Source organism: Peromyscus maniculatus, chromosome 22, assembly GCF_049852395.1.
Source record: "Peromyscus maniculatus bairdii isolate BWxNUB_F1_BW_parent chromosome 22, HU_Pman_BW_mat_3.1, whole genome shotgun sequence".
In the NCBI taxonomy this organism is placed as follows: domain Eukaryota; kingdom Metazoa; phylum Chordata; class Mammalia; order Rodentia; family Cricetidae; genus Peromyscus; species Peromyscus maniculatus.
In genome coordinates, this window is record NC_134873.1 from 2,976,612 (window position 1) to 2,985,894 (window position 9,283).

Consider the following 9,283-nt stretch of genomic DNA (forward strand, 5'->3'; position numbering starts at 1 on the left):
CAGGCAGCCGTTTTCCCTTGAAGCTCAGAGAGGTCAAGGGATGTATGTAGGGTCACACAGCACAGTCACAACAGCATCCTCCCTCTGAGGGGCCCCAAGACCCCAGAGAGGGGTGGATCGCTGCTCACCCCATTCTTGAGAGCCTCGGGCGCCGACCACTTGACTGGCAGCCGGCTTGAGTCCAGCCCCTTCCGCTCGGCCTTGGCTAGGCCAAAGTCACTGACCTTGGCCACCAGGTCCTCAGAGACCAGGATGTTGCGAGCAGCCAGGTCGCGGTGTACCAGCTTCTTGCTCTCTAGGTACTCCATACCCTCAGCAACATGCCTAGGGACAGACGAGCCCGGTCACCCCGCAGTCAGACCTCAGTTTCCCCTCAACTTTGGGACCTACCTGCCCGGAAGCGATGTCACTTACAGAGAAAACTGCAGGAGCTGAGATGTGCTCACGAGGGCGCGGCCCCGCGTGCGCAGGAAGTTCACCAGGTTGCCCTGTGGGGGGGAGGGACCTGGGGGTCTCCAGGCTGTTGGGCCACCCCCGTCCGCCCACCCATCAGCCACCCCGCACACCTTGCTCACGTGCTCCATGACAATGTACAGGCCGTGGTGCAGGATCACGCCCAGGAGTCGGACCAGGTTTCTGTGCTGGAGCTTTCTGGGGGTGGGGGAGGGCAGGATGGGGGGGCAGACAGGCGGGGGTGGCGGGGAGTGAGAACACAGCTGGGACCCCGGCCCTGGGACCCAGTCCCACCCGGCCACTCACGTCATCACGGCCGTCTCATCCAGGAAGGCCTGGGCTGTCACATCACACTTGATATTCTTCACGGCCACCTTCTGCCCCAGGTACTCACCCTGCAGGACGGCTGTGGAGGGGGACAGAGCTCAGGACCCACCAAGACCCACAGACCGACCTGCGGGCATCCCTGCCTAGACTCCCCAGTGAGGGGCTGGGGGCGTGGTCAGGGTGGAGCCCCGCCTAGACTCCCCAGTGAGGGGCTGGGGGCGTGGTCAGGGTGGAGCCCCGCCTAGACTCCCCAGTGAGGGGCTGGGGGCGTGGTCAGGTGGAGCCCTGCCTAGAATCCCCAGTGAGGGGATGGGGGCGTGGTCAGGGTGGAGCCCCGCCCAGAATCCCCCAGTGAGGGGCTGGGGGCGTGGTCAGGGTGGAGCCCCGCCTAGAATCCCCCAGTGAGGGGCTGGGGGCGTGGTCAGGGTGGAGCCCCGCCCAGAATCCCCAGTGAGGGGCTGGGGGCGTGGTCAGGGTGGAGCTTAATAAGGGACTAGGGGCGTGGCCTGAATAGAGTATTGGCTCTAAATTCAGGAGGCCTTGTTCCATCCCTGGTCCCAAAAGAATAAGCAATTGATGCAAATGCAATGGCTGTCTCATTATTCAGAATTCAAATTTCTGTTCCATGAAGAAGCCCACAGTCCTGGCCGTGTTTGCATAGTTTCCGGCTGCTCAGGACGGACAGCGCTGGTGTGAGTGTGGTTCACTGTCCTCTGCTCTAAGTTCAGGACTAGGCACACAGGGGAGGTGTCCTGAGTGGAGCGCCTAGGAAGGTCCTGGGAGATGGGGGTGGGCTGCCGCCGGGCACCCGATGCCCTGCTCCCGTCCTCCGCTGTCCAGACAGGAGGAGCTCCTTCTGCACCCCCTCCTCACCTCCGAACTCCCCCTCTCCGATCTGCGCTCCCAGAGTCAGGTGCTGCAGGTCGAGCAGCCAGCCCGCTGCGGGGACAGAGACCAGTCAGAGCGGGACAGGAGCCGCGGCCATTCCCACCCGGCCTGCATCCAGCGAGATATGCAGAGCTAGCATGCCACAGCTGTGCACACCGACGCATGTGCCCCCCGCAGCCGTTACCCCAAGGCTGCATGGCGGACGCCCCACTCCAGGTCAAGCCACCCGGTTCCCCAGACTTCAGCCACGGCTCCAGGACCTCCCTCTAGGGACAGGGACTGTGGTTACCCTGTGCCCCTCCAAGCTGCTGGTCAGGTCTTCTCGCTGCTGCTCTCCCAGGGACACACACAGAGATCGGAGAGCCACACAGGTTCTGGACTATTTCTGATCCTGTCTCCAGCAGGCTCTTACACTCCACACATACCCTTCAGCTACTTCTCAAAGCCCTCCCCCCCCAAAACCTTTCTAAGCCTAAGTCTGAAGAGCCAAGCAGGACAGACACCTTGGTCCATCGTGGGTTTGTCTCTGGGACTCCAGACCCCACAGGAGACACGTGGCAGTCAGGCTTGGAAGACTCGGGGGCTTAACCAAGCCAAGGTGGGGGCTTGAGGATGAGAGACTGAGGCTGGGGTGGGAGGCTGGGGTGGGAGGTGGGAGGCAGGGGTGGGAGGCGGGAGGCTGGGGTGGGAGGCTGGGGTGGGAGGTGGGAGGCAGGGGTGGGAGGTGGGAGGCTGGGGTGGGAGGCTGGGGTGGGAGGCTGGGGTGGGAGGCTGGGGTGGGAGTCTGGGGTGGGAGGCTGAGTCTGGGCTGGTGTGTATGATGATCTCTCCCAGGGGGCCATCATACCCTTTGCAAGCTCCTCCTCGGCCGACTTGGTGCCCTGCTTCCTCTTTGGCTTCACCAGCTTGGTGCAGATGGCCCCCTTGTCCCTGGTGTAGTGCTGTGGGGACCGGCAGCCGTGAGCCTCTGGTCTCCCCCACAGTCTCCTCAGCGGGGTGAGCAGAATCCCCCAGGTACCAGGCTAAGGTGAACGGGTTTCCATGGCAACAGTGGGGGTGCGGGATGGAAGGTGAGGGGCGGTGGGTGTCAACATGGGGCTCCCTGGGGAGGTGACCCCAATTCTAGAGACAAGTGAGGCTCCTGGAGACCCCCCTCCATCTCTCCACCCCTCCCGCTCCACCCCTCCCGCACAGTCACCTCCACCATGTCCATCAGATTGCAGAAGCACACGGCCTCGTCGATGGTGAGGTGGCCATCTCGATGCAGGACACGGTAGTGGATGACGTCTCGGCCGAAACTGACACACAGGACGTAGTCTCCGGGGTGACGAGCCGATTCCCGCACGAGGAACAGCCCGTCCTCGGGTGGCTGAAGCTGCTGCACAGCTTCCTGGCCCGAGATCTTGCCGTGGAACCATCTGGGAACCCGTGGGGACAGGATACGGCGTGGGGCAGGGGCGCGGGGACCCTGATGCCACCCATCCCACCAGGGCGCCACTCACGGCATGAGACTGAGCTTGGGGTCTGCAGAGAGAGCCTCCCGCTGCCGCAGGGCGGCGGCCGCCAGCAGCCCCTCCTGCCCGCTCCCATGGTGCTTGGCGCGGTACCAACTCTTGTCCTGCACGGGGGGGGGGGGGGGGGACCGGTGGGTGTCTGTCCTGGCACCTCTAAGTGCACCCCAACTACCCTTCGGCTCCCCCTCACCTCACAGGCCTCCAAGATGGTCACCATGTCACCCTTGCGGAAGGCCAGCTCACCCGGCTTGGGGCGCGAGTTCTCACACTTGGTCATACATTGAGTCCCAGGGGCCCAGCGCCGCTGAGGACAGGACAGAGGCAGGGGGATGTCAGGGACAGGAGGAAGGGGTGGAAATTGGGAGGGACGGGGAGCCCTGAGAGAAACTGGGGGCTGGTGGAGCAGAGGACAGGATAAGGGACTGGCAAAGATGCGGGCTTGCACTCAGGCAGCTGAGACAGGAGGATGCCAGACCAGCTAAAGGCCAGCCTGGGCTACAGTGAGACTTCTCTCACAAACTAAAACATAACGCTGGGTATGGCGGCCCACACCTGTAATCCTGGAACTTGGGAAGCAGAGGCAGGAGGATCTCTGTGGGTTTGAGGCCAGCCTGGGCTACAGAGGGAGATCCAAGCCCCGGCACATTTATATGGTGAGGCCCTGTCTCAAAAGCAAAATAAAATAAAAATAAACCCCTGGGGGTGTCTAATATAGAGAAAAAAGGGGGGTGAGGATGGAAAGGAAGCGTGTTAGAGACAGACAGACAGACAGACCAGAATCACAGTCACAGGTAGAGGCCTGGGTGACCGGTCTGGCTCAGTCCCCGGGGACTTTCAGGGTTGGGAGCTTGCCCCGGGACGCACCCCGCTCCCACGGGGACAGCTGAGGAAGGCCTGGTGACTCGGGGCCCCACACTCACGGTTGGCATCCTAGCTGCGGCAGACGAGGGGTGCCAGGCCCGGAGGAATCGAGGGCTCACCTGTGGAGGAGGCAGCGTCATGCTGGGGGTGTCCCCAGGTCCAGGTCCTTCCTCTGGGCCTGGCTGGGTGGAGGCGGCACCAGGAGGCAGAGGCCCCTCACCATCCCTCAGGTGGCTTGGGTCGAGGTCCCCTCTGCAGCCCTCGGCTTTGGGAACTTATCTTTACCCGAGGGAAGTCCTTAGGCTCCCAGCCATCAAAGACCAGCCGGGAGACCCCAGAACCTCGGCCTGCCATTGCTCGGGAAGGGAAACTGAGGCCCAGAGGCAGGAGTGCAGGAATCCGATGGCTCTGGTGGCAGCCAGGGCTGTGTGTGGGGAGGACAATGCCAGGAGCTGGGCCTTCAGCTTCCTCTTTTCTGGGCCGTGGCCAGGGGCGGTGACTCAAGGTCATTCCTGGGAATCTGACCCTGGGTGGAGCCTGGGGAGGCTTGGCTCCTCAGGTCATCGGGGGCACTAAGGAAGCGTATGGAAGGACCCACACCACCCCAGCGCGGACACTGCAGGGCCGTGGCTGCCAAGGTCCCCAGCTGGTGGCTGGCAGGGTCAGGGCGGGAGATTGGGGTGCGCTTCTGGCCTCGGGCTCAGTGGGGTTTGCAGGGCAGCTGCGCGCAGGCGGAGGCGCACGTGCATCTGGGCACAGGTGCCACCCGGCCACCAGCGTGTGCGCGACACGGGGGCTGGCTAGACGCGGGCACCTGTGCGTGTGCCTGAGGCGCAAACGGGCCCTGCAGTGACCACCGGGGCGCGCGCACTCAGAGACGCGCACGCCGCACCCAGAAAAAAAAATATCCAGCGATGGCACCTGACGCCCCAGGGTCCAGGATCATTTTGGGGGGCGTCCCCTCTCCATCCGCGCGCACGCGCTCACCTGCTCAGGGCGCGACCCCGGGAGGGTCCCCGCCAGCGGGTAGTGTGCCCCAAGGCTGAACTCGGAGCAACTTGCTCCGCTTCCTCATTTTGGGGCGAGGATGGAGGGGACCCGGCTCGGAGCCCCTGCGGGTCCTAGCGCCGGCCGCACTGCGGGCTGCGCTGCCGCCGCCTCCCGCTCCGCCTCCTGCGCAGCCCAAGCGGGATGCTGGGTGCCAGGTGCCGGGTGCCCGGTGCCCTCTGGGTCCCCGCTGAGCCCCGGCCTTCCGTCGCCCACCCCAGGAAGGCTGGGAGCGCGGAATGGCTCGCGCACGCGCACGCGCAAGGAGTGGGAAGGAGCTCCCGGTTTGGGGAGGTGATGAAGGCAAGCAGCGCAGGGACAGCACAGAGGCCTCCACGCTGCAGTCCTGGCCTCCCGGCCTCGGCCTCCACTCCAGGCTGCGCCGTGAGCCTGACCCACGCACATACAAGTACTTTCAGAAATGCCAGGCACGCCCTGCTGTGGGGCCCTCAAATGCTCTCTCTCCCAGCACGCTGGAGTCCGAGGCAGGCGGATCTCTGTGAGTTCAAGGCCAGCCTGGGCTACATAGAGAGTGGAGGCGCTCAGTAGTGGAGGACAAGTTTGGACAGAAGTGCCTTGCACTGACGGATGTGGCACTTCCGGGAGCCACAGGTCGGTAGTCACAAGTCCCCAGCAGGTGTGGGTACCCACTTAGGAATCCTTGGCCAGGGAGGTCCCCTGCAAGCCAGCTTCTGCTCTAGACTGACCCTATGGCTGACGACACCACACGTCTGAGTCACCGGAACCGGCCGGCCGGTTCCTCCCACACGCGGGAGCCGCTCCACCGAGGCCACGGTGGCCCGAGTTCCCGTAACCGGCTGCTCCGGATCGGATCTGACCCGACCTGCACAGGCGGCAGATGCGCCCCTCGTGCCCTGCCTACAAACCAGTCAGAGCCCAGGTTGGACACCCGCGGCCTCAGCAGCCCGCCCGCTGTTGCTCTGCCCAGTGAACTTTGTCCAGATGTTTGTTCTGGTACCTACAGTTAGCAAAGATCCAGAACTGGGGCCGGGGGGCTCAGTGGGCGGCTCACCGTGGAGTCACAGGCCCCTGTCATCCCGGCACTGGGGGAGTAGAAGCAGCAGGGAAAAGGAGTTAAGGTCAGCCTCAGCCACAGAGATAACTTGAGGCCAGCCTGGGCTACCTGAGATCCTGTTGAAAAGCTTACGTGTTAAAAAGACGCTGTCCCTGAGGGTTGGGGTGCGCACCTGCAATTCCAAGCTTTTGGGGAGGCTGAGGCAGGAGGATGGAAAGATCAGGATACAGAGGGCACTGGGTAAAACAAACCCCATCAACAGTGTCTCTGTGCCCTGTGGTCTCGGAGGGGCTGGGTGGGGGCGTCTGGGGTGAGGCTCCCCCCTCATTGGGGGCCTGGGGCTGCCACTCAGGGGACACGAAGGACGCATTTCATCGTTAAAGCCATCACAGCTGCCTGAAATGGAGTCACAAAGGGAGCCGAGAAACCCGGCTGCCAGGAAGTTCTTACCCAGGCTGCTGACCGCGTCCTGTCCGGTGAAGCTCGCCTTCTGGACCCCTGATGTGGGAGGACATGAGCGTGCTAAGCACTGCTTCTGATGGGGCCGCAGGGGCTGCAGGGGCCGCAGGGGCCGCAGGGGCCGGGCTGCAGGGGCCGCATGGGCTGCAGGGGCTGCAGGGGCCGCAGGGGCCGCAGGGGCCGCAGGGGTCGCAGGGGCCCAGCACTGGCCCGATGTGCATGAAGCCCTGGGCTCTACCCCAGCACCGTCCAGGTGTGGTGCTGTGCGCCTGTCATCCCAGCAATGGAGAGACTGAGGCAGGAAGGTCAAGAGTTCAAGGCCAGCCTCAGAAACCCGGGGCGACTACATGAGACTCTGTCTAAAGAACAAATGTGAAATGTCCTAACACTTCTCTTTACGACAGTTTCACTCATAGCCCAGGCAAGCCTAGAACTCGTCATGCTCCTGCCTCAGCATCCTGAGTGCTGGATGACAGGTGTGTGCCACCACGCCCGGGTCTCCACCACGCCCGGGTCTCCACCATGTCTGGGTCTCCACCACGCCCGGCTCTCCACCATGCCCGGCTCTCCACACGGATTTTTATAAAGCCGCTTCTTTCTGCAGTGTCAGGAGCCATTTGCTTCCCTGTGTAGGGAGCGGGCACTGTGCCCACCTTGCAGATGGGGAAACTGAGGCCCTGGGACTTGCTGCCATCAATCAAGGCTCTGGGGACACCCAAGCGTCTCAGTTTCCATGGAGACCGCTCCCTTGCAGCCTGCAGCCTGGCCGGATCCTCCTGCCCCAATTAGCACGCCTTTAAATTTAGCTGCTCGGTGCTTCTCCTGCTAGGGGACTCCCGGATGCAGGGAAGGACAAGGCTTCCTGTGGGAAAATAACCCTCGCTCTCTTCGGGACCCAGGCGCTGTCGCCCTCCGCCCTCCTTTTTAGGTTCTGAGACAGGGCTTCACTGTGTAGCCCAGGCTGGCCCAGGACTCCGGGTCATATACACAAAGCCCACGAGGACTGGAGATAGCAGTCGGCTTCCTGTCATGTCTGCAGGAGAAAACGGGGATCGAAATGCGCTCACCCCCCCCCCCCCCCCCGCACCGAGTGTCAAAAAATCAGGACGTGGAGTAGGAGTGAGGACCCAGAGAGCGAGGCCGCCCCACACTGCACGCTTTCTCTGTGACACACGCGGTGAAGAGACCCCACTCCCAAGGGTTGTTCTCTGACCACGTGCGCGCTCACACACACACACACACACACACACACACACACACGCACGCACGCGCGCACCGCACACGCGCGCTCACACGCTTTGTTATTGTTTTGGTTTTTCGAGACAAGGTTTCTCTGTATAGCCCAGGTTGGCCTCGAACTCACAGAGATCCGCCTGCCTCGGCCTCCCGAGTGCTGGGATTAAAGACGTGGCCACCACACCCAGCTCCGTTATAAAATTTTAACGCCTGACATACAAGTCACCGTTTTACCGTCTCAGTCCCGCGGCGCGGCATGGCTCTCGCTGCAGCTGATACCCCGACTGCCCCGTCCCACACTAACTCCATCCCCTCCCCTGCCCAGGGCCCTCTCTGAACCACTTCCTGTCTCTGTGGGTCTGATGACACCAACCCTGTGATGTGAGGTCCATGTCACTGGGCATCATGTCCTCCACCTGCGCTGGAGCAGTGGCCAGAACGCCCTTCACGGCTGCATAATATTCCAGCGAGTGGCTGGACCACATCATGTGTGCCCATTGGTTCCTTGGAAAAGTCTTTGTTGTCTCCTTCGCGGCTTTTTATTTTCAAAATGTCAGTGAACACGGGGTGGGGGAGGCCGGGGGTGTGCTGCGGTCCCGTCCCTTTCCTGCGGTCAGCGGCGAGTGACCTTGCGCACGCGGGTCTTCCCGACCCCTCCTGCCTGGGCCACGGTCCCGCCCACACGCGTGCGTCATCCGCCCACACTCACCGTGTTTCCTAGCAACGCTCCTCTGCATCCGCAGCCCGGGTCCAGCTCTCGTCACCGCCCCGGCGCTCGGTTTCCTGCCTTGTCTGAGGTCCAGCCTTGTGCCCTTGGCCCCCGCTGGCCTGCTGCGGGGTCCCCTGCCCCGCGGGGACGGGACTCGCAGCGGCAGGGTCAGTCGCCGCGGCTCCTGGCGGCCTCAGGGAGCTGCGCGGCCCAGACGGGACTCCATCTGGACTGAACTCACCAAATGCTGGATTTCGCAGTCGCGGAAGCTCGGTGGTTTGGGGTTGCTAGGCGGGTCCGACTTAACTCTTTGTCACCTGGTGTGGACTCATCTGCCTTCCCGGGGAGACACGGGTGGGCTTGGTGGAGGGGCTCGGTGCAGAGCCGTGGGGCGTGGTCCTCTGCTGTCACTGAACCTGGCCACCGAGGTCGCGGCCACCGGCCCTCCCCACCCGTGAGCCCGCCTAACTGTGAAGCACTGTCCCCCTTAACCAGCCGGAGCCGCGGGCTCTGGGCGCCACCAGGAAGACGCCTTCTCATTTGGTTACCCATGTGTGCCCGGCCAACTAGACCCAGCCCGCAGCGGGCGCTTTCCCGTCCGCGGTGACCCCGAGTCCCTGTTGGACTTTCTGCTATAGACGCTGGGCAGGGGTGGGTGGCGGGGTGGAGGCTGGGAGGGAGGCTGAGCTTCGGGGTTCCACTGGGAGGGGGCGCTCGAGGAGAAGGAAACTGGAAGGCAGGCTTTCCCAAGGC

General features: G+C 63.4%; 1 protein-coding gene across 7 annotated transcripts in view; it reads right to left on the reverse strand.

Moving 5' to 3' along the window:
- Positions 1-9,175, reverse strand: part of Matk (megakaryocyte-associated tyrosine kinase) — a 9,842-nt gene extending 667 nt beyond the window's left edge. The window contains exons 1-11 of one of the 7 annotated variants that reach the window (XM_076559658.1): positions 8,531-9,175; positions 4,103-4,162; positions 3,373-3,486; positions 3,171-3,286; positions 2,867-3,086; positions 2,516-2,609; positions 1,654-1,719; positions 760-859; positions 567-651; positions 415-488; positions 129-324 (exon numbers count right to left, since the gene is read on the reverse strand). In XM_076559658.1, the coding sequence (XP_076415773.1) occupies positions 129-324; positions 415-488; positions 567-651; positions 760-859; positions 1,654-1,719; positions 2,516-2,609; positions 2,867-3,086; positions 3,171-3,286; positions 3,373-3,486; positions 4,103-4,111 (1,074 nt within the window). In that variant the 5' untranslated portion in view covers positions 4,112-4,162; positions 8,531-9,175. Of the gene's footprint in view, positions 1-128; positions 325-414; positions 489-566; positions 652-759; positions 860-1,653; positions 1,720-2,515; positions 2,691-2,866; positions 3,087-3,170; positions 3,287-3,372; positions 3,487-4,102; positions 4,163-4,328; positions 4,942-5,030; positions 5,327-8,194; positions 8,463-8,530 lie in introns of those variants that run through there. The other 6 variants (XM_042267387.2, XM_042267388.2, XM_042267386.2 and 3 more) reach the window with 6 other exon arrangements.
- Positions 9,176-9,283: the final 108 nt, after the last annotated feature.